Source organism: Oxyura jamaicensis, chromosome 4 (genome assembly GCF_011077185.1).
Source record: "Oxyura jamaicensis isolate SHBP4307 breed ruddy duck chromosome 4, BPBGC_Ojam_1.0, whole genome shotgun sequence".
Lineage (NCBI taxonomy): Eukaryota > Metazoa > Chordata > Aves > Anseriformes > Anatidae > Oxyura > Oxyura jamaicensis.
In genome coordinates this window covers 94,178,673-94,203,620 of record NC_048896.1, presented here as the reverse complement: position 1 = coordinate 94,203,620, position 24,948 = coordinate 94,178,673, and the positions used below count along the sequence as shown (strand labels likewise).

Genomic DNA, 24,948 nt, shown 5'->3' with positions numbered 1-24,948 from the left:
CAGCTGCTGGCACGGCAGCGGTCACGGACGGAGAAGGGCTGAGCGCTGCGGTGCTGGGCCTCGGCCTGGTTTCGGGGCAGGCCTCGAGCTTTATTTCGGCCTCTCCGGTGAGGGTTTACTTCACCAAAAGCTCATTTTGGCTATCTGAGGGCCAGCGAGCCAAGCTGCCATTTTAAAACCATACCATAAACCCTGATGACGTGGTTTGGTAAGGGTTTACCACAGAGAAAACGATGTTTTGGAGCAATATTTAGTGTACAAAGCGTCCCTAAGGAAACCTGCATCTACCAACAAGGGCTTTGTGGAGCCTGTCGTGCCCTTACGGTACCATACCATCAAATTCGAGGACATTATATGCTGACTTTATGCTGATCACAGGCATTACCCCATCACATACAGGTTTATTTTGGCATTTTCGATACAGCACATTTTAAGCCCCATGAGAGTGGCAACAACTCAGAAGCTGTGTCCTACAAATCTTGTATCCAACACCTTGACCCGTATCATGGCAGGGTCTCCTACCACTCGTCCTACAACAGTCCAGAGAAAATTCTGGGCTAAAAAATGGGCAATGGTGAAGCAATGATGTTTTTTTTTTTTTTAGGAGATCCAGTGGCACCGTTGATTTCTAGAGTAAGAGGGTCGCAACATTTCTTCTTGATTTTTGTCAAGGCTACTCTCAAAAAAATAAAAACGTTCTGAGGGCTGAGACCTTGAGTGCTGAATTTCAGCCAGTTATAAACGCTTGAAAATAGTGATTTTGAATGGAAATCACTGGCACAATCTTAATAGTAGAGGCTTAAACTGCTGACTTAATCCCTCAAGTAATGACTGCTTTAAGGACATTTATTACCTGTCTTCAAGCGTTGTTTCTTTCCCTTTCAAATAGAAGAGCCTTGTTTTACTCCGCTTATACGTTTAAGTGAAACGCATTTGAATACATAAAGTCAAGTTATGCCTCCCTGCTTTACACCGCAAGATATCAGGAATATAATTTGATGTTTCTTTAAAGCTCTGGAAAGTTATCTAACGCTCATCATATGAAGAAGTTATTAAGACAAAACTCATACATCATTTAAAATGCATCAAAAATACATTCAATATTTTTCTGGTTTATATACACTTTAAATCTTTCAACGTTCTGCACACTACTGTATAGTTTATGTACAAGTGCAAAATTGGTGTGTTATTTTTCATTTATTTACAGATTCTCCCATGAAATAAGGTTGCTCTTTTCCCCCCTCACCTCCAGGAGAAACAACCCCACAAATCCTTCACTTCTGATATTGGCCCGGTGATAAACCACCAGCAGTTCTTCCCCCCATCCGTTCCCATCTTCGTCTCTATTTTAGCTGGGATGAAACTGTTTGCAGCAGAGATATGTATGAGAGTTCTCTTTTTCCCTCATCAGTATGGAGATAAGATGCAGAGCAGAGCTACATCCAAAAGGAGCTGCTTTGTTTGATTTATATAAATAAGTCTTGTTCCTCTATTTACATTTTTTTTTTTTTTTTGGTTCTGCTAATCATCAAAGTTTGATCAGTTTTGCTCATTTTTGAATACCTGACACCTCGCTTCTGGGCACGTTCCTCCTTTCGATACCAGACCACCCAGCTCTCTCTGGGGGAAAATCATCCCTGTGCTTTTGGTAACGTGCAAATACATCACCCTCCCAGGCCTGTTGTTCAGAAAGCCGTTTCCTTCCAGGAAAGCAACAGCTTTAAGCACTGCTGAAGTGCTGTCCTGCATACAGAGACTTAAGCACGAGAGTTTTCTCAATTTGGGTTGGCAGATCTCCTCCCCAAAAGGGCCGGAGCAGCGGGAGAAGACGTTTCTGAGCATGAGGATGCGCACCACAACTGAAAGCATGACAAGTTAGAGCAGGGGAGGAATCGTAGTCCAGTATTATTTCTCTGGTACAGTCTACTCCAGGTTAGCCCTATACACATAGAAAGTTACAAAATATGTTCAGGAGATGAATCTGTCTGAGGTAATCTGTGCATCAGCTACAACTTAATTGCCTAAAACCCTTCATTCTGAAAGACATTGCCCATCCCTTTCCCCCCACCTCAATGTCTTTTCCCCAGAGGGCGTTTACACTTCTGGTATAGAAACAGATTGGGGAATATACATACAAACATATATATACATATATATGCATATATGCATTTTTCCACCCTATTTTTTCCGCACTTCTGTTGGATTTGTTAAACGACGCACCAACTCGGCATCGTAATCCACCGAGATCGCTCCATCAGCAGGCTGTCCCCCGTCACCACTGCCCGGACACACACAGCAGCTCACATCTTTATTGCAATGCCGCGCTCCAAAAAGGTTCTTCGAAACACGTACTAACAGAAAGGAACAAGTGGCTGATATGTGATGGGTGGATTACCAAAACGTGCACAAAAAAAGATGCAGTTACTTGGGTTGCGTTGCGGGAAAGGGTGCTGCCAGACCCGAAGATTGGACACCAGTTCCCTTCGGTCCCCCTGGTTCGTTGCTTCTCCCTTTCATAAATACTAGATGCCCTCCTCAGAAACCAGCAATCCAAATGGAACCACACGTACAGTGATTAAGTTACGATCTCATGCCTCGTTTGGCACATCACCATCATATCTCCACCACCACCACATGAAGCGGTCCTGGCACCGCACCACACGTCCCCAGCGCGATCCGCTGGATCTCTGCCATCAGCAGAGACGTCGTGCAGCAGCACGCACAGACAGGTACAGCCCCACCTCGAACCTCCAAACACAATCCCAACTAATTCACTTTATAAAGGGCCAGACGGTTTGACACATCCTCCAAAAGCCAAGCCTTTTTTTTTTTTTTGCTCTTTCCAAGTCCCTTCCTTACACCAACAAGCCACCGTCTTCAGCATCTAAGACCTGATACGAACACTCAGCCCACACGGGGAACATCATTTAATCATGGAAAATTCAAACCTGTGGCCAAATGAAGCCGCTCTGCCTAAGTTTTCTTCCTCGTCCTCAAATGACCTCGCACCCGGAGTGTTGCTTTTTACACCCAGTAAGGAGATGGGACAAGTCTTCCTGCCAAGGAGCAGCGCCTCCGTGCACCGGCACAGCTCGGCTCTTGTCCAGAAAAATGGCCTGAGGGAAAGGGGAGGGAAAGAGGCCAAATGGGCAGAGAAACACAGAAGAAATGCAACGTATCTGACCTAGAACACAAACTGCTTCTATTAAATGCGCCGATGAAGCCAGGAGTTTTCTTCTGAGATACTGAAACTCTACTTTCCCTCCAGATATTTCCATCTGGCTGAGTGTTTGGTGGGTCAGGAAAATGCCATTTTCCCCTGACTGCACGTGATACATTATAAAGAGCACAGACTGCCTTGAGTGACATTCTCTCTCTGTATATATATATTTAAAAGGAATATAATTATGTTAAAAAGAAATGCGTGTAGTAGTCTCCTCACTCCCTAGATCTGTTCAAGTCTAGGCACTTGTGTGTGGTGTACTCCAAGTAGGTTAAGACTATGTAAACACTGAGTCCTTCAACAGCAACACTCAGCTCCTCCAGGTACTGCCCGTGGTCTGAGCAACACACGACATCACCCTTTAAACCACCCTAGCTCTTGCCTTCCTGACGTTGTGGACCATAATTACTACAAAAAAATTGTATCTGGAAGAGAGTTCCACTTAAATAACGCGGGAATAAACATATAATATATTAAATGAAAAGGATAAAGATGCCTCGAAGACTAATTGTAGTGTTTGTGTGTTGAGAGCTGACACCTGTAAACACCGCATCTCTTTTTTTTTTGTACAGTTTGATAAATACATGAACTACAAAGCACTTTCCATGTATAAACCTGAGTGTCATTCATTGTACTACTGTTCTATTTACACTGACCATGAACGGTGGGGAACGGATGTTTCTGGACCTGCAATAAAATTATTTTACTTTAAACTCGAAGAGAACAAAGGCGCAATCTGAAGCCACGTGTCAGTAAAAACTTAAGTGGAGCAGTTGTCAAAGAAAGCCGACTATCACGTAGATGAGAGAAAAGGCTGGGTTCAAGGAAGCTGTGTTTTTCTGAGTGCTTCTAGTCTCTTGTGACACAACTTGAAAATCTTCCTCTTCCTAGGTGTTACTTCTCCGTTTTGTGTAAAACCCCATACAGTTTCTGATGTCCATGCATCAAATACAGGTTCCTGGCTGTGCAGGGGGCTGCTGTTTCCGATTTCGTATTGCACCCGATTTCTCTTTGTAGGCGATTGGCATCTGTTGTGAAATGTCCACCAGCGCGCTGGCCACAGCAAGACCTGAGGCAACAGAACAGAACGGTCACAGGACCCAATCCTTTCAGCGCAGCTGAGAAAAACCCTCCGAGCCACAAGATGAATATTATATTCTAAATTGTTCTTAAGAAAAAGCAAACTAGAGAAGCATTCTGGCTGAGAGATTAAACTCTAGAGGCTATTCTGAAGTAAGCTTTTAAATACTGCATGTTTTATTGAAAGCAACTGCAGCAGAAAAAGCTGGAAATAAGATGTGTGGGTATTAATGGATGTGACACCCGTGATATTAAAGAGAGGAGTCTTTCTCTGTACCAGTAAGTGTGCTAGAATAAATGCGTGGAGCACCTGTGCACGGAGGTTTCAATGCACTTCCCCGACATTCCTCATCTCTGCAGCCTCCTCCCACCATATCCACGGATCAAACACTAGCTCACAGCCAAACCATCCCATCCCAAAGCCAACGAGCAACTTTTTAAGACCCTCTGCTTAAAAATTTTAGATTACCGTGCTCTCCAGGCACTGGAGAAACCCCAGTTGAATCACAAACTGCCCAGCGGACTAAGTCTCAGCACTATGCAGTGAGGTTTAACTGAGGAGGGGCTGGGACCAAGGAGACCTTAAGTTGGATGGAGAAAACCTCATTGTCTGGAGCTGCTCAAAGCAGGCTCATTGTCTGGAGCTGCTCAAAGCAGGCTCATTGTCTGGAGCTGCTCAAAGCAGGTCGTGGATGCTTGGCAAGGACTCGATGTCCCTCTATGGATGGAGCTGGGAACGGAGACAACAGGCTGGGAGATGAGTTCTTTTCCAAAAGTAACTCCTGCAAACCTGTCTGTAACAGTTTGCACTTTTTTCCCAGCTGTAAATTAAAGCGTAATGCAAACATCAAGTGTTCGTCCACCAACTGGCCCAGGAAATTAAACCAAACCTGAGGCAGGAAGCTAGCAGGGCCAGCTTCAAATCACTTGAGCACATCCACACCAGCTGCGGCGTGGACACAGCAATTACTGCGGGATCAAGTCTGAAACCGTAAGGTGAATGAATCGCTGAGGCTGGGGAAGGAAGGAGTTAGTACCAAGCCAGCGGAGACAACGATGTTCCTCACCTGACTGTCCTGGTGGTGGTATACCCCCAAGTCCTCGAGGCAACCTCACGAACACGGAGAGAACGGCTGCTTTGTTGCCAAAGCAGGGCTCCAGCGCTATCGGCTTCGGCACAGTCTGCAGCGAGGGAAGGAAGAGGAGAAGCCGGTGTTACACGGAGTGTTGCACCCTCCCTCTTCCCCCAGCGTCGTCTTTTTTTTCAGATCGCACCAGCTCCAGGGCACGAACCGTATTTCTGCGCTTGGCCAGCTTCCAGCGCGTAGCTGGCAAAGCTAAACCCAACGTTGCTAACAATCAAAACCCTCCTCGTCATAAAAAACACATTTACTTAATAAAATCCAGCTATTAAGAAGTCAAGCGCTGCGCAAGGCTTGTATTTCTCCCTAAATTCAATAACGAAGGAGCAGTTTACGCCGAACAGTGGGATTGAAGCTTTCTTCTCTTCGAACCCATCAGCAGCACTATCGCAAAGAGCGGCACGCCGGGACGCGGGGGTTCAGCTTCCACTTCCAGAGCTCAGCTCCACGTCACGGCCCTGCCTGCATCAACACGGAGGACACCACCGCCTCCCCAAACATTGCTTCTTTTCTGTTTGCTTTAAGCTGTCCTCATAGTCTCGCCTTTCATTTCTTTCCCGTTTCCTTCTAACCACGCGTTTCTCAACCCTATTTGAACATGAACATGAAGGTTTCACACTTGCACTGTGAACACGAGCATGAAATAACCTGCAGACAAAACGTGAATCGCTAAGCGTGAAGACACAACGGGCAGGCAGCCCTCTCCCACGCCGGAGGAGCAGCCTCGTGGATGCTCCCGTGACACGCTCTGCTCTCTGTTATTAGAGGGCCAAAATGCAACAGCACAGCCCAGAAACTAAAATATGGTTTTTCCCGAGTCAGGCCCCGATCCCAGCCATGATTCTGTGGGATCGGATTTATCGTGGGGTGTTACAGAAGTCAGCTGAGAGGGCAAGTCTGAGCCTGGAAGCGCAGGTTCGAGGGACTGCTTCCTTTTGTTTCCCAGGAACAAAAAAGCTGAGAACCACTGTTTTACCCGACACGCTCAGGGAGAGCTGATTTCTTGTTCAGCATGGACAAGCTAAACTCTACCCTGGTATTAATGAAATAATTATTGCTTTTTTCATTACACGTAGGATTGTACTACTGCACTTCAGCGCTCAACAGAAACTCGATACGATCCGAGGCATTGAAAAAAGGAACAGGAGTCAAACGACGCAATTAAATTACTGCTGTGCTATTAAAAGAAGAAGAAGAAAAAAAAAGATGACAGCGAGCAAAATGAAACTTACAACTGTTTTCATATCTCATATTTACCGTAATGACTGCAACAACGATTAGTTGGTCCGTGCAAGGTAGATGAATGCCTGTTCTACAGACCAAGAAGGTAAAGCTGCACCCTGCCTTGTTTAGGACTGCAGATTTCTACGTCTCCTCCCCACCCCCAACAAAGGGATCCAGCTCGACGAAACGCCTTCCCCACGAAGCATCCAAGCATACCCTTGTGCTATATCCCACGGGCGACTCAATTACCAGGGGTAATGGAGGGAGCACAGGGAAGGGAACGGGAGAGACGCAGCGCAGAGGCTTCTGGCACGGGAGCGGGCACCGAGCATGAAGTTTATTTTCATCCGGAGGGCACCACGCACCTTCTTTTCTGTGCTGTGACAACGTGGGGCTGTAGGGCTGGGGCGATACAGCGAGTCTTCGTGCTCATCCCCAGCGATGGAGAGGGGTGAGCTGCAAAGACCGAGGGAGTAAGACGGCAGAGAAGCGGTGGTGGGAGGAAAAGCACGAAGGAAGAACTGAAGAAGCCAAGAAAGGATCATCTGCTCTAATCTCTTTTTAATGTATTTGCTTTTAAGTCTGGCTGGATTAATCAGAACGCTTCTGCAGCTCTGCTGCTTCCCCTGCTCGAATTGCGGAGCGCGGCTCTGCTTCAAACGCGCCGGCGTGGCGGTGCTCAGCCAAATGCTCACGCTCACGCTCACCGCCCTCCAGCCAACGCGGGCAATGGGGGCTTCAAGTGCCTCTCGGGTTCTCTGCACACAGCCCCTCACTGTCAAAGTGCAATGCTCGGCTTTAGAAGCAGTCGCTCCTGCCTCTGCCGTCACCTCTGCCAGACCTTTCCAGGGGCTTGCTGCTCCTGGCCCCCGCTGCTCTGACTCCAGAGACTTTCCTCTACCCTCAATTCCTTCCCACCTGCATCGATCCACCAGCTCACGTCCTCCACGCGCTCCCTGTGCCTTCCCCTGCTGTACATCTCGGCCTTCCTTGGGCTCATCCGAATGAGCGATGCTCTGAATCTCTTCTCTGAACACAAATATTCCCTTCTCCAGCTCTCCCAGCAGTCCCTCTCCGCTCCCTCCTCTGCTCTTTGGACCACGGGTGACCTGAGAGGCATTTCAGGCCCCTGATCAAAGCATCCTGATCCTCCCGAACATGCTAAACAGGTAAGAAAGAGAATATGAAGTTTATTATGCAGCTTAGTCACAGAGCTGAAGGGACTTGGAGGGTAATTTAGCTCTTCTCAGCCCCAAGCAGGATCCTTTCTCCTCCTCTGCCCTTTCCAACTAATGAACCCGCAGCGTGCAGCAGAAACTTTCATTACGAGTCCCCACGGGCATGATCTTTCTTTTTTCCATGGGATTTTTATTTTTATTTCGTTCCTCAAGGTCACACGCCTCCCTCCTATCTGTTCCCCCGATCCCAGCCTGAACCACGAAGAGCTCCCACGCGTGTGTCACTGCTGCTGGAAGAGCCCAGCCCCGGTGGCCGGTGCTGTCCCCAAGTGAGTGACAGCAGACCCCAGCCACACAGACACCTAAATAAAACCCTGTTATTTCACAGGGCTGCCTCCGACCCTCATCCTGCCACGGGTTTTTAATCTGTCTGCAGTACCACGGATAGCTGGGGGCAGAGGTAAAAGAACTGTTAATATTTCACCGCCTGCAGGACCCTGCTCCTATTTATCATGCAAAGCGAGGACGTGCACTTTATAGAATGATGCATCCAGAATCTGCCAGGCAGTCGCAAGCTAATTTGAAAGGAATACACTAAGAACAAGATTATCTTGTTGCAGCTAATCCCGGTCTGAAATCTACAAGGAAAAAAACAGCCTCGTGTCCATCAAAACCAACCGTTTCCCCGAGACAAGCTGCAGATAGGAACTGCAAAGGCAGCACGAGGAATGAAGCCCCGCAGATTTCTTTCTGGCAGCAGCGGTTGGGGCACCTGCTTTCTGAACGGGGACTCGCGGCGCATCTCATCCCCGCGTGCGCGCTCGCCAGGCCGACAGACAAAGCGCAGCCTGGTGAAATGACTGAGGGGCGAATTGGATGCGAGGTCAGCCGGGAGTGAAGGGCATCCCGTGCCCTCTGCGAGATGCACAGCAACCCGGCGCTGGAGCCCGGGGACTGTATTCTGCAGACACGGAGGAGAACACGTGGATAATTCAACCAGCAACTTCGTGGCTAGCTTGCTCCAAGATGTAACCCACAGCTGGCCTTGCCACAAGCTTGCTCGTGTTTTTACGTGACCTATGCAGGTGACACCATGGCACAGAGCAGCTAGGGAAGAGCTGGCTGCCTCCCTCAAGCTGCGTTTTTGTGGCGAGACCCAAGAGCTCACAACTCCTCTCCTTCTCTTCCTCTGCCTGTCTCCCTCCTGCCTGGCTGCCGAGTGCTCTCGTTGAAGACCAAAGCTGCTTTTCCACAAGGAGGCTTGGAGCGGGTTTGGGAATCAGAGATCAGGTCATTATAAACGCTCGTGCTTCAGTCTGACAGGTGGCTTTTCATGGCCCCCTTCAACAAAAAAAAAAGCAGTTCTCCAAAGTTTGTAACACCTTTCATCAGATGGTTAAAACCAGCCTCTGCCAGAGACTTTCATCTAGAGTGTTTTGATAAACCCATTGTTGAATTATATAAAGCAATTCATTTTTTATTGAAGGCTTAATGGCACAATAAAGCACACATTATTCAAATCTATGCAAATAAGGTGCATCCCTCAGACACTTGGCACACGATGAGTGCCTCACGCAGCGCCTGAACAGCGGCGTCCTGCCCGGGAGGGGGCACAGAGGGGAGAGGCGAGCCCAGCTGCTGAGCGCGTGGCCGGAGAGGCAGCTAACGGGGTAAAAAGATCTCTCCTTGGCTGGGCTGGGTCAATTCGGACAGCCAAATTGCCACCTGACAGCCCGGCAGAAAGCAGCCGTGCCCTGGGCTCGAGCAGAACAAGTTTGCCCACAGCTCCCGGGCTCAGCAGCACCAAGAAATGTGCAGCCAGGAGACTTGTGGTGGCGATGGAGGTCAGTGAGGGGTGCTGACCTGGTGCTGCTCTGCGCTAGGAGCAGCCTCCTGGTTTATCTCCCAGGCACCTTCCCCTAAAGCTACCTCCTGGCCTTAAAGCAGTACCGTGTGACCCCTGTGTGCAGCTGATGGCCCGAGCCCTTCTCCTGCAGCGGACTTGGACTACTCTTCCACGCCAGCAGAGCTACAATAAATAGAAACAGAGAAAAAAAAAACAAACTAGAAATTGGGATTCTGCAGGCATCAAACAAAGACTGAAAAAGCAGCAAAGACCTCTCAGCCCGGTGCAGAGATTTGAACACCCTGTAAGAGGCAGCAAGGTGTGCTGCAGCAGCCAGAAAGCTCTACGCCAAGTTTTGCACTGGGCAGTGCCTGCAGACAGGGACCACCCTATTTTGGGCCCAAACACAAAGTGAAGGATGTTTTACAAAGCAGCAACACGACCCCGTTGTTTCTGGGGGCAGTGAGGCTTTATTCTCAGCAATTCTCCCCAGATGACTTTGCTGGCCAAAGGCACCGCTAAAAAAAAAACCAAGGGATTTCAGTTGTTTACGAGTTTTGATACACACTTAATATGCGCAGAGCTTAAACAATCACAGAAGTTAAAAGCCGTAAGAGAGCCCTTCGGTCATCTCATTAGGCTGCCTTCTCCGGCAGTACGTCCTGCACAAGCAGAGCTTTTTCCAGGTGACCCAGGTGTGAAGTGCGCCGCCAGCTCCCTCGGGAGACAACCCCACAGCCAAATTCACCATCAAGTTCCATTGTACAACGTTCCACCTAAAATAACTCTCTTTTTTTTTTTTCCCTTATTATTATTTCGTGTCATTCTTTCTATTTATGCCGCTTACATTTGACAAATTCTAAAGGTTACTAACATGTCACGTAAAACGAAGGGCTAGAACAATAAATAGGCTGTGCAATTTTATAAAAAAACAACACAGCTTCAAATTTCTTTAGGTTCGGCGATACGCTGCCAGCATGTTGTTTCTCCAAACGTATAAAAATACTGCGGGGACGTTTTTTTTTTCTCCTTAACAAGAAAACATCTTTCTGCGGGTTGATCAAATCACTCTTACATGGTTTTCAATTTCCAGCGAGGAAATTAAAATAAAGCAAAAAAGTCTTACGGTGGGGGAAGAGAAGAGGACCATTATTGAAACAGTTTAACTTTATTATTTGATTTCACTTCTTCAGATGATTTCACTCTGTAGGAAAAGGGTCAAATTCCATTTGCAAGTTTTTAAATTGTGCCGTTAAAAGCTGACTGAACATTTGTAAAAGAAGTTACAAGCAATTTTCGATAAAAAAATAGAGTATTAAGTTTTAAAAATCATATTCGCGGGGTAATGTGTATGTCTTCCAAGATAGAGACGAATGAACTTCCAGCAGCAATTTGCAGCAAATGAGTCTAGATTAAAAATTTATATTTACTTTGTCCCTGGTATCTACCTTGGAAGTGACACGGGGGCTGAGGAACGAAATCACTCACCGCTCTGCCACGACACCGGGTTCCCGTGTGCGGGGAACTAAATAAAAGTCATAATCGAGCCTTTCAGACGAACGCTAACAGCCTGAAATTGAAAACAGCCACCCAAGCACCCTGCGCTCCCGATACCTGGGAGCACACACGCAGCAGCCCGGCGTCACGGGGCCCGGAGGTCGCTCCCATTGCCTTCAACAACTGTTTTCTATTTTAAAGTGTATTTTGTCAAACTTGGCAAAGGCGAGCTCCGAGTGAGGGAAAGGATTTCGATAGGCAAGTTTGTATTTCAAAAGCAGTCACCCAGAAATGACAAAACCCTCATGTCGGAGCTGTGAGCGTTCCCATGCACGTTTGCGACCGCTTGCCCTTCTTTTCCAGCTCCCTGCTGATGCCCCAGGGAGGGGATGGGATGGACGAGGCCACGGGGATCAAATCTGGGCAAAAACAGGCACGGCAAATAGCGGGAATTTATTTTGGTTTTGTACGGGTGAAGAGGCAGGGTTCTTCCACTTGTTCTTCTCAACCACCGGGCTGGTTTTTGCACGTGGAACAGTGCAGTAAAAGAAGGAAGGGGGACAGACGGATGAAAACCGCAAACACAAGGCACGCAAAACCACTACTTGGCATAAAGGAATGCAAGCAGGTCCCCTGTAACGTTTTTGGGAAGCTGCTGATATTATCAGAAGAGACGGTTGCTGGCACTAGAGGGGAAAGAAAAAGAGATTTAAAAACCTTCTGCAGGGAGCTTTGCACCGCTTCCTCTCCCTCCAGCAAACTGCTCCTTATCAGCTAAAATCGGGGGCTGTTCTTGCCGAAAACTTTGCAGCCTTCAAATCTAAATCCAGTAAAATCTCAGCTCAATTATCAGCCGAATATTCCCTAAATACGAGGCGGGCTTAGCAGCTCTTTGTGCTGATCTCCTGATAGGCCCCTTCCAAATATTTACGCGCGCATGGAAACGGCCAAAGTTTTCCCCGAGTACCCGATTTTGTAACAGAAACCAAAGCGAGGTTCCCAGCTCTCGTTAACTGGAAAGAATTCATTGGGTGAAGGTTTTTATCGGGTGTTTTTGCTGTCACTTTCTGGGGACAGATCCCAGGCGGGCTCTATCCGTCGGCAGTGCAGGTCTTGCCCATCTCCGATGCCTGGATGACGCCTCCCTGCCCACTGCTGGCAACTCCAAGCCTCTCGTCTCAAGGGGATCCTACACTTTGCGACGAATTAGCAGGTGAGCCAGCAGAGGCAGGATTAATGCCAAATACAAAGCACGAGCTGGGATGTCACTTCTTGTTTTGCGTCCCTCATCACCCTGATGCAACAGGAGGGCTCCCACCATCCGCACAAGGGCCGGGCGTAACAAGTCAAAGTGCTTTTTGTGCTTTTTTTTGGTCCTTTTTGTCCTTTTGTAAAGACGAGGAGACAGCTACACGCCAACATGCTCTGAACGGCTTAGCGTTAACGCAGGGAAAAGCTCCCAGAGCCAGCAAATGTGAGAAACCCCGGAAATAATACCTTAGAAGTTAAATTGCATTTCCAAAGGCAAAGCTCACAAGCCCGAAGACCTCGTGTTAGCCAGGTCAGGTGAAACACCACCAGCCACCAAGGCTGTGTGCCGACCACCTCCAGCACACGCCACATCAGGTTAGGATCACCCAGTTTCATTTTCACCCCTCGATTTCATCCCCTCCTTCCACCTATTATCCTTTTGAGACTCTTCCAACAACACCTCTCCCTTTCGGCTTTGAAAAATCCGAACCTGCTCTGTCCCCACCCCGAGACATCTCGATAGCACGGTCGTTTCTGCTTAGGACTGCTCCTACCTCCCAGGCCACCTGCCTGCTTGCCCAAGGACTCCCCAACTCATCTGGGTGACCTGGCAAGGCAGGAGGCTCCGTGCTCACCGTGCTCGTGTTAACCCAGCTCATTTTAAGTGAAATGGGGCGGGAGGCTGGTCCGTCGGCAAATTTGATGGACAAATAACGAACGGGTCAATGACATGGGAAGTGAGGTGGAAAGGAGCCACCGTGAGCAACAACCAGATGAAGGTAACAGCCCTAAAACCCACCAGTTGTTGGGTCTTCAGTAGTTCTTCACCAGGCTTCTCTCACTGCATGAAACAGAGCTACAAGTAAAAATTGTGGTGCCGTGTGGCAGCGATGGAGCTGGACGATGCTTTATCCACATCCAATATTTTATTATTTTATTTTTACCGCTCCTCACCGCGGCGGTACCAGAGCCATCGTGCTCGCCGCAGGACTCCTCACCTCTCCTCCTTCTCGGCGGTTGCAACCCCACTGCAGTGCGAAACGAATCTAACAAGGGCACCGCTCGGATGTGAAATACAAGTAGGCTGAGGATATAAATCTGTGGTATCCCCTGCCTGCTCCTAAATCAGCCCACCACTACATCTCGGTACGTCTTGAACAGATGGGACCTTCTGGCAGACTTTAAACCACTTAACAACACTCTTCTGTAACAAAACAAACTAATTACTGGGGAAAGATGCTATTTTCCATCAAATTTCCGCTATTTTTATGGAGTCAGCCAGAGCTGATGCCTGATTAAGGACTTGCAGTGAAGCTATTTTGCCTTCAGAAGCCCAACACAGCAGAATTAAATGCACACCCGCACCAAGGTACAGAGCATGCTAAATGAACTTCAGCAGGGTTTTGCTCACCGACACTTCTCTCCATTTAGGTACCTACAAACCCGGCCAGCCTGTCGATCGCGGATGCAAAGATAATCATCTCTAAGCACCGGCTTTGCACGTCGCATCCCTAAACACAGCACAGCAAGGCTGCTCCCCGGCTCAGCTCCACCAGGCAAATGCTTTGTTTTATGAGACTCTTTTTCAAAGCCTCTGAAAGCTTCCAAGACAATTCTGTCTGACTTAAGGATAAACTTCCCTAATGAAACAATTTTCTTGTTGATCTTGCAGGTGTTTTGCTCAAGCTAAGCATTTGATTGCTACGCTGTTAAGTGCTTTTCTTGGGAATCTACAAGTGTTAGCTTCATGCCGTTACCGACTCGAAAATACCTGGGAATCGTTGTAAAAAAATGTAAACTTTCCATTTTCTTACGGAAAACAGTCTTCTAAAAATCACTGCGGAGAGCTACAAGATTAGGTCGTGGATACCCAGGGATGTTAAACACTCATAGAAGAAATTACGATAGGCAGCACCTCAGAATGCACAAAAAGCTGCAGAGAAAAGCCAACGGGCTCTGTAATAACTAAGCAAATTTAGTGGTAGATTTGTGATCCACTGGGTATTTGTTGAGCGGGAAATAAACCAAAGCAGCTAGTTACGTGTTGCCTAGCTGCGGACTATATTATGAATAGTTTCCCTGCAGGTAAATCATTTTCTATTACTTCTAAGTACCCCAGGAAAAATACTAATTGAAAACACAGTTTTAATACTGTCCAGCTGGAAAACATTAGCTTAGGATGGAACTAGCTTGACACTGGCTGCCAGTTGGCTATGTACAATGGAAAAGGAAATTAATCTCTTGCAGACAAGACATCCCACTTTCCAATTCTACTTTGTAACCCTCAAATAAACTCATTATTAACCGAAGGCTTTGATTCACATGGGGAAAGGAAAACATCAATGCGTGCCTGATAACGCCAGCCTGGATTTCTTGCGTAAAACGAAAGCTCTCCAAGTTTGACACAGCGAGTGGCAGAGCAACCGGAGAACGGCTTATGGTCCAACAACTTAACGGCATTTCTTCTCACTCCTTCCTTGGCTAATAATTAAAGAACAGATAAAATGAAAAGAAGAACGCAGTTCCACATTTCCGTAACAACCCAGCTCATCTTCCTGCAGCTCCTTCCTGCTAAAAGTTTTTCTCACATGCAGGCGGAAAAGGGATGAGAGAAAAACGCTGAAGCTGACCTCTGAGATAGCGAGACTGCTTTTTCAACTTCTAATAAAATGCACTTTTATGCAGCATCCAGCAGGTTAGGCAGTCTCAGAGGAGCTGTTCCCCATGCTGCTCACAACCTACAGGTCTCCTGCACCTCCTCACCTCTTCTCTGTTTCAACTTTGCGGTAACACCCCAGACTTTTATACATGCTTTCATCCCCTATGTAAATTCTGCAAGCTATCAGTAAATAAAAAATAAATAAATAAAATTAGCTTCTCTCCTTGTCATGGAAAAGCATCCTCATTCTGCACGTAGGTCTTCCAGCAGATGGAGTTACCTGCTGGCACAAGAGCCCGTGTCCTCTCTTTGGCTTCTGGTTGCCGCACACGCTTTGTGCCATTTGCCTGAATTAGACTGCTTCATTTTCGTCTGCAATGGATTAAGAAGCACTTGCACGCCTTGCTGAATTATCAGCACAGAGGGTAATTAGCAGTTGGTAACAATTTCTGGGTCTGAAAAGGGACATATGTCCATCTGTCCACAGTCTTACTTATTATGCTTAAAATTGGCTTCTCCATCCCTTCTTGAGTAACCCAAGGAGGTCAGACAAGTGAGATATGGACGATGACGGCAGACATGGGAAAGCAAGGAAACAGAGCTGCTAGTGCCAGAAAGACGAAACCCTGTCTGCGGATGCACTTCAAAGGCGCTTTTTGCATTCCTCTAATCAAAGAAGAAACTGAGAAGAAAATAAAAAGCAGAGAGGTAGCGAGGAGCAAGGGAACAAAAAGCTCGTATGAAAAAGAAACGAGCACTGCCAGCTGAATGAGAAGAAAAATAACACACATCAGAACAGCAGAGATCCAAAGTTTAGCATCTTCTCTGCAGTTTTTTGAGCGTAGACAAACTTGTCAGAGATCAAAAAGTTTAGGACAGCTTTGTTCTGGCCTGATCCTATCAGGGAGGTGTTTTTCGTTAGCTTATTTCTACAAAATTAGTGTAAAAAAAAGGAAAGAGGGGAAAGGAAATGCCCAGACAGACTGCAGCCCAAAACCACCAGCACCACAAACAAGCACACAATTATGCCTCCATCCCAATGGAAACATCCACACGCATCCTATGGCTTCTTTGATGAAGAAGCGAATAAAAGGCTGTACCATGGTGGGTGACAGCCCAATTTTACAAGCGTGTATTTCAAAGTCTTTGTGGGCTGTCAGAGGCCAGTAACTTCCAATCCTCACGACAAAACTACAGAAGTTATACAAGCAAATTAAAACGGACTGATCAGGAGCGAAACGAACGTCAACAAGGAGTACGATCACCCTGGGCCTCCAAGGAGTCCCAGGTACAGGTCAGCTTAGGTGCCCAGTCAGTCCATTACCCCAGATTACTGAGTGCCTTTGCAAATTTTACTTTGTTTTCACTGCCTGTGAAAGTTCCTACCTACAAAGCAGGGGCGCTAAACCCCTAGCTTTAGAGAGGTGGCAATGATTAACTCATGAAGTACTCAAGTATGCAGCAGTCACAGGAATCATTCAAAGCTTGGGACAGGAGGTTTGGATGGAATACAGCAAATAACCAGGACAAATAATGGAACTATGACAATATATCGAGAACCTTTCTCTTCTGCTCTTCCATTCAAGAATCAGGTGGAGAAAAGTACTGCAGCTTGCCATGAAAGACCATACTCACATTTATGTAAAGAGCTAAGCCTATAGAGGCGACCTTAGTTGTGGCACTTCCTGATGCTAAGGCCAAGATTTAAATATTAATATTCACCAAACAGACGTTCTGGGGTCAGATTGTTTTTGGGTGCATTACAATATTTGAATTGCACACATTTTTGATAGAAAAGGATAACTTGCTCTCTTGCCACAGTAGCAGAAAGTGAGAAACTTTGTGCCTGGACTAATGAAGAAGACTTCAAAGAACTGAAGTCTGTATAAAATCCAACAGCTACTTTAGACAGAGGAAAGAAATATCAATGTTCTCAAGTTCTTAACTTTTCCTTTTTGAGTACAAGTCTGCTACTGGAAGCGTAACATTAAAAAAGATCTTTTAATTTATTAGTCTCGTTTTAAACACGCGTTTCCTAAAAATACAGTGTGCTGTGACTAAGAACACGCCAGGCAGGTTTCAGACAATGATTTCTCCACGCTCCTATTTATGTATCACAAGATGTATTTGAAAATATATTTATAGCCAGAAATATGTTGATACTATTACCGTGCGCAGACGTGATTATATTCCTGTTTGATTTGAGAGATCGCAGAGAAATGTTTTCTATTTGCTGTACCTATAGCTATTTCTAGCCAAATGTTCTGCCGTGTAAAACCGCATTCTTCTCTATTACAAGGCATAAAAACTAACAAGGCAAACACAAAATCTCATACCCTACAAACAGCATAGCTCTTAGCTAAACCAGCCCCGAAGTTGTAAACGTAGACCTGAGGGGACAAAATCAAATGAAAACGAGATCTGTTGGCCCTCAGAGATTTATAGTTTCTCCTAGATATCTAACAAATAGAGATTTGGGGATGATTGCATTAACCACAGTTTAAAACAAGTATCCACGATGAATTATGGTGAGGATCACCCTAAAGAACCAGCTCTCACCTTTATGCTTCCCCCAATGAGATCAGGCGGTTCTTCATCTGTTTCTAAGGCAACGTTGATGGAGGCGAAGGGGCGACTTGCCATCTGTTGCATCTCACGGAGGAGTTGCTAATTTAACAAACAGAAAAATAATATTATTATTTTATTGTTCCAACACAAAGATGAAAAACCACGCATCTGAGAGGTTCTGCCCAATGCAAAGGGATATCAGTGCATACGGGAAAATCACCTCCTGGTGTTTTACCAGGATTAAGGGTACAGATAATTGTAAATATTCACGTTACTACAGCTTAACAAGTCGTTGCAAGTAAAGCTGTACAGCACCGTCTTAGCCTGACGTGCTTGCGAAGGAAAACCCATCAGCTGAAGTTACAGTAAAGCAGCTAATTCCTTTCCAAGCTGCGATCCCCTAGCTGTTTGTCATCACCTGTCTGGGGCATAGGAGGACTCCGTAAGATTTGTGGGAACCATTTTAAAATTAAACTAGCAGCAGTCCATAACAACTGTAAGAAAGAATCTGCCGTTTCTTCTAACAGCACCGGCGAAATGTTGTCAAGTGGCTATTGAATAATTATTTCTGTTTGTTTCCTTTCTAAACATAGCAAATGTAGCAAATGACAAATACGTCCTTGCTGCAACACGTTTTATTCCAATAGAAAACATTTGCCTGGGCAAATCCCTGCAAGCCTTCACGACACGAGACATCTTTTATTGTGCTCTTAAGCGGTTTTAAGCACTGTGATGCAGCTCCCCCCTTTTTTAAAAAAACAAAAAATAGCATTTCCTATAGGGCTGGAAACAGCATTTCAGTTGGAGCCGAGCTGTGGACACACACCAGTAACTGGATGCAGAAGCCACGACCCTAATTCCCAGGAGCAATGGGTGTGATGTGTCTCAGTGCCCCTTTTTAATAAGGGTAGAGAGAAACACCTTGGATAACGTGTAAAAACCAGCAGCCTTGCCCTTAAGTGCAGCAAAATGCCTAACCCCACCTGTTGTTAGCAGCATTATGCAATTAGCATTACTACATAGCTGCAGCAGCACCAGTTATATTCTGCTTGTAAGGTGGACCGAGGCTCTCCCAAATGCCTTGCATACTACCACCATCCTCAGTCCCCCTTCAAGCTTGATTTGATGCTTCGAGCCCTAACCCATCATTGATAGCACTAAAGAAACCACCACCAAAGGCGCCGTGCCCCCAGTGACCCACGGATGCCGCATTGCACACAGCAGAAGAGGACGCCGGTCTCTGGAAGACCAAGAGAAGCAAAGCCCACCAGAGCAGATTGTAGATACCGTCACAACCGAAAAGAAAAAAAAAACAAAACAATAAATTCACACAAATGGAGCTGAACTAAGTATTTTGCAAGCAAACTCGTGCGGACCTCACACTCGGGTAAGAGGAGTCGAGGAGTTTTCGAATATTTAAAGCACACCAGCAGATTGCAGACTAAAGCAAGTGTGAAACAGATTGCTGGGTTGTTGTTCCTGCAATTGTCCCCTTCAGCTATCATAAAGCGCTTTGTTTAATAGCTATAAAACCAAAGAACAAGCTGTCCTGATGAAGATGTCCAGGAGACTTACGAACTGAAAGCTATTAGCTCTTTTGAAGGAAGTTCAGTTTACTAAGGCAAATGTGCAATTTGGCAACATGACCCCTATTGGAGTCGACGGCAGCGTCAAGAAATAAAACCCCAGGGCAGGGCTGCGAAAGCTGAGCTGCCTCCGAGCGAGCAATGGGCAAAGCGGTGCTGACAGCAATATTCCTGCTTGCATTTTCTGAACTGGAGAAGGGAAGTCATCCGTTTCGGGGCTGTCCCAAAGCCAGCTGCTGCTCAGCACAACGGTGGCCAGACCTGGTAAAACCAAAGGTCCAGGCTGTCACCAAACCAGCAAAAGCCTCCGGGAGGATATCCTTCCCCTAACACCGCTTTCTTGCGTAGCACAAGCCACGTTACAAAACCAATTCCCTGAAAATTACGAACAAATTTGAGAAATAATTGCTCTGGAACCAGAATGTCACTGTTTCCCCCAAGGCATACGCTGTACGTGTTTAACCTACGCAAGAATATATCCTTCAATATTTGTTTGGTGTATCAAAATTTTAATTAAAACGTGTTGTTACATTGCAAAGGAGAAATCGTGGCACTTCCCCAGCCAAGATGTGGAGTGTGTCATTAGAAATCAGCAGCAGGTAATGTCAAGACGCCCCCTAACCTGGCGCACCACCATTCCTAATGATTTCCTTTCTGGGTTTTAGAATAATTAACCTGAATGCTCTTCCAGCAAAGCTTTGGTTTCTAGATCATACAATTAATAGGACAACCTGGGAATATTTTCAATCACCTTGGCCTGAAGAGGATCTTAAAAGCAAAACGTTTGACAGGCTTATAACAAAAACACATTAAAAAGCGTGTACGGGAACACACCGTGGACGTTTAATACTGAAGGAACTACAAAACTTAAAACGAGAACCTGTACAGCTTTCATCTGCATGGATTTTTTCACGGAAAGAAGAGTTTCACCCCAGTAGTCCTTGGTGTTCATACCCACGGAGTAACACTTAATCCACGGTGAAGTGGGAGCGCTGCACCCGAGGATGCAGGAAAACCATTCCCTCTGCGCAGCAGGCACAGCTTCTCATGCAAAAGAAAAACAGCCACCCGGGTTACCAGGTTAATTGACTAATATAACCTGTGCTGTGTTTTCTGACAGGAGAAGCCTGAACATTTTATTTACAGTAATAAAGCAGTCGCTGGTTTCTGTATAACTGTCCTGCTACCATCAATCTCAGCAATTGCCCCCTGCAGAGCCTCTTTATGAGCGCAGGGCTCTGGTACCTTTCAGGATCGGGCTCCGGTATTGGCAGGAGTGAAAGGATGCCAGGTTTTCCACAAGAGAGGAACGCGTTTTGGATTTTATTTGCTCCTTATAAAGAGTGGATTTTAAAAGCTATCCAAACCAGCCATCTATAACTTTTAACAAAGGCGGGTTTTTACACGAGCTTCATCTCCGTTTTCAACCGAGATGAGAAAGGAAAAAAATGGAAGCTCCAGAACGAAAAACCCATGGGTGCTCAGAGTGAACAACGGGCCCAGATGAGCTCTTGGTTTAAGGGAGAGTAAAGGCGAAGCAAGCAGGATCTCGTGGCAAAGGAAGCGACTTATTTCCAGCAGACGGGATGGACTCAGGACACAGGACAAAATGCTGCAGAGGTATCAGCAGGAACGTCTGGCACCAATACCCCAGCCTGTGGCTGAAGGAGGTGGCTTTAAAATTGGGATCCAGGAAAGAGCAATAGTCTTTTGCATAGTTTTTTTTTATTTTCCCCCAGATTTGTAGATCTAATCCTTCAAATATTTCTGAAACTCGGAGCCTTCTGTACCTATAGCTTGTTGGTTTTAGCAGTACAGCTACCCAGTGCATCCAGAGGGGGTAACGCTTGGGTTTCAGAGGCACTTTTGCTGAAGACATTTCAGCAGAGCAAGCTGCGTGTGCCTTTACCTTATGGACACAAGTACGACTAAAGATCCTCCTTCGAGGATTCATATTACAACCTCCCAGGCTGCAATGAAGCTGGGATGGTGCTGCAGAGCTAAAGCAATGACGACCTCCTGCAGCACCGCGGGCATCTCGACTGCCGTATTTCTGTCCCACCATGGAAAACATCAAGCTCCACTCGGTTACAAACGAGCACAATCAGCAGCCATATCCTCCAGGCTGTCCACAGCCAGCTTCAAAAGCCAGGGCACCCTGAAATACATGGTGTGTTCTGAACCACTACCATACCTGTATTACAAAGATAAAACGGTCCAGTGGGCTGAAACCCAGAGACCTCACAACTCAGCAGTAAGTCTTAAGAAAGTAACAGCTCCAGCATCATGGAGAGAGGGAACAGATGAAGAAGATAAGGAAAGAAACGGATTTGTACTCTTGTTGTTTGACATTTCGGAGAAAAAGGAGACTTGGGGCAGAAAAAAGGAATACTGGGGATTTTCCTGCGTCATGCTGAGAGGTGCAGCTCTGAAATGGAGGATGCTGAAGGTGCCGTTCTCCAACGTGGATTTCGCAGCCCTGGTCATCACCTCCCGATCACGGCTAAACAGAGGGTGACAGAAGCAGAACAAGGCTGTCACCTCCTTCCCGACCAAGCTTTTTAACTGCATCAGTTCTGCAAAGTTACTCGATTGAGTCAGTCCTCTTACCCGTTCCCTCCAAGGCTCTGCACAACGTACAAAACACAATCTAATCAAACACCAAAAGGTCTCGCTGCGTACGCTGAGGGTACTTAAGCGAAGGGTACAAAATTCTCCCAGCAAAGCTCATTAACTTTGACCTGGTAACTCGCCAACCTAAGTCACGGTGATTTTGTGGAGGTCAGGGGTCAGACTGTGCTCCCTTCCTTCCAAAGCATTCTGGGCAGATGGGCTGTACTGGTAGACAAGCTTTTTGTCTTTACAGACACCCAAAACATGCAGGAACTGGGGCTTCATTTGAATTCAGAGAGTGGCTTGTCCCATTTGTCCCAAATTCACTACCTATTTGCAGACACTGCTGCATGACTAACGGAAAACCTTGTCTTGAGAAACCGTCCCAGAGCTCTCCTGTAATGACATCCCCCAAAACTGCAGCTCGTGGGCTCCCACAGCCCGTATTCGAAGGGGATCTCCCCCCCCTGGGGTTCCCAAGGGCCTTTGGAGAAGGTGCCAAGCCTGGTGGCAACAGCGGCAGGAGAGAGCTGCATTTCTCCGCAGTTGGCACCGCCAGGTGCTCATGCATTATTTTGAAGTAATGCTTATTTTAAATACATTACTTTGTATGTACCCCGCTGTGGGAACCTTTGCTTTATGTTACAGTTCCTTGGTAACCTTGGGGGAAAGGGGAGAAATCAATGGAACGACCTAGAAAATAAAAAGGGGCATCAGGAAAGCCACAAAAGATGTAAGAAATAAATATTCCGCGAAGAGGACCACATTGTTTCAAAAGTAAGTGATTTAAAGCGTTTAACTACAATTACATTAACTACCATGGAAGTCAACAAACAAACAATTTTCTTTGACGCTTCCATCATCACTGAAAATTAAGTTTTTAAGCCCCTAGAGCAGTGCACGTATTAATGTTAGCTAATTAGTTTTGCAACTGACTTTGCAGGCTACGTTGAAAGAGAGAGGAGGAGAGAATTAATGTTCAAATGCTTCTCAACAGGCATTTCCACACTTCAAAACTCTAACAAACCAGAAAGCAAAGCTGCTGGGAAGTTGCCTCATGCTGAAATAACAGAACATATTTAATCCAGGGCTGATTAAGATAAGTAAGTTATTTATCATAATCATGCCCAGTAGGAGGGCACAGAAAAGCTGACCTTTAATAAGAGTAAGATATCATTTCTTCTGAAAAGACCAAAAGCATACAGTCCGTGCAGACTGGGATATACACCAACACCAGATAATTACACAATAGCAGAGCACACCTTTGATTGACTAGAGCTCTTCCAGCGTAATTACACAACACTGCTTCTCTCCTCGAGTTTTCCAAATCGCTAAATTAGATACCTGTACCACTGATTCCTATCATCAGAGACAGACCTCGGAGTCGGAAACGACAAGAGATTTGATATACATACAATTGGTTTGTGTTTTTTTTTTCCTATTTGGTTTTTAATGATGCCAAGCCCTCCTGAGGCTAGACTATCACACCGCCATCCCAAATCCTGTCCACCAGCTCTTCTTAGGACATCCTAAAAACAATTCCAGCTTCTTTTTTTGAATTCTCTAGCAGCGACACCTACGGAGTCCACGTGAGAAGTGTTGGGCTGGGTGCTGTCGTGCCTGTGATTGTCACCGTGACACGGTGACATCCAAACCTACAAATCCATCCAAACCGGCCACCTGCAAGTTCAACCGGCCACGAGCTGGGTTAGGCACAGGAGTGACAGCAGCACGTTCAAACGAAGCCAGACCATCAAATTCCCCCCAAGCCGGAATCTCTTGTCAAAATTCATATTTAGGGCTGGTTTTTCTCTTCAGGGCAGCTGTAATTTCCTTCAGTCGGTGGCCAAAGACGCGCAGATCGCTGCAGAGAGCACTCAGCCCTTGTACTTTGGAAAAAGCCTACAGGCTCCATGAGTTGGTCCCCATTCACAGATTTTAAATTCGGGGGCAGCGGAAAGAGTTACGCTTATTTCATCTGACCTCCTGGGTAGTACGAGCCGCCAAATGTCACCGCGTGCCTTCCACAACCAATGGACTTGGACTGACCCAGAAAAGATCCTTCCAACAGCACTCATGGTCTGATTTCAGACAAAACAAATGGCTGGCGTTGCTACTCTTGCCACCAAAGCCAGCAGAAAAACAAAGCAGCTTTCAACTTTTCAAGCCCCAGTTGCAGATACTGGGTGTTGTGCCTTCGGCTGATATTTTAGAAGAGCCTCGTCCCGTTGTGATTCTTCCATGGATCTTTTTCACAGACACTCACATCATCAATATGTTTTCCCTTGGACAGAATGAGTAATTTCTGACACTTTAGTCTCTCACTTATCTTTCAGATGACAAATGAATCTTGCAGTGTTTTTCCAAACCATCTGCAACACCCAGGATATCGCCGAAACCAGAGTGGTCACGCTACGCTAACAACCAGCTACAGAAAATACGGACTGTATGCTCTTAGTTTATTACTTTACTTATAAATGCAGGGACTGGGGATTTACACGCAGCTGTTAAATCACCACCACCACCACCATCATTTCAGCCTATTTTCCAGGATACTGATAATCTGGGCAGTAAATCTCCTGCAACAGTTGAAAAAGAGATATTGCGTACAGAGTTCCATTTGACGCCGTAATAAGACATCCGAGCGTGCTGACCACGCAATCTAGACCTCCGCAGAAGTTATCTGCTTGTCGTGATTCCTCACTCCTCCAATCTGGGTTTCATCTACAGCCTCCACCACCGAGTTCATGTGTTATTCCCAGCTGACAGACACTGAACAGCACCGTCGGTGCTATCGAACAAGACGGTCCACAAGTCAAACGGCTGCCGGGAGCTCGATGAATACAGCGGCAAAGTTCATCACCAGCGCATTTTGTTTCTCACACGCCCTACAAAGTGCCTGTGATGGCCCACTGCCCAGCGGAGGCATATTTATAGCCTGACCTTTTTATGTTCCAGCACAGGGCTGATATCAGAAAGTCTAGGCAGTGATGAAGATCCTGATTTCCAGTTACAGTTTGAAAATATTCCAATCCTGAATCCTTTTCTTTGACAAAGGATACCTTAAATCACACTCTACAA

The 24,948-nt window shown here is 46.4% G+C and overlaps 1 protein-coding gene across 1 annotated transcript in view; it reads right to left on the bottom strand.

Moving 5' to 3' along the window:
* Positions 1-669: 669 nt before the first annotated feature.
* ATRN (attractin) overlaps positions 670-24,948 on the bottom strand; it is a 144,754-nt gene continuing 120,475 nt past the window's right edge. The window contains exons 27-29 of the mRNA XM_035323502.1: positions 17,660-17,767; positions 5,371-5,485; positions 670-4,292 (exon numbers count right to left, since the gene is read on the bottom strand). Coding sequence (XP_035179393.1) covers positions 4,168-4,292; positions 5,371-5,485; positions 17,660-17,767 — 348 coding nt within the window. The 3' untranslated portion in view covers positions 670-4,167. The remainder of the gene's footprint in view (positions 4,293-5,370; positions 5,486-17,659; positions 17,768-24,948) is intronic.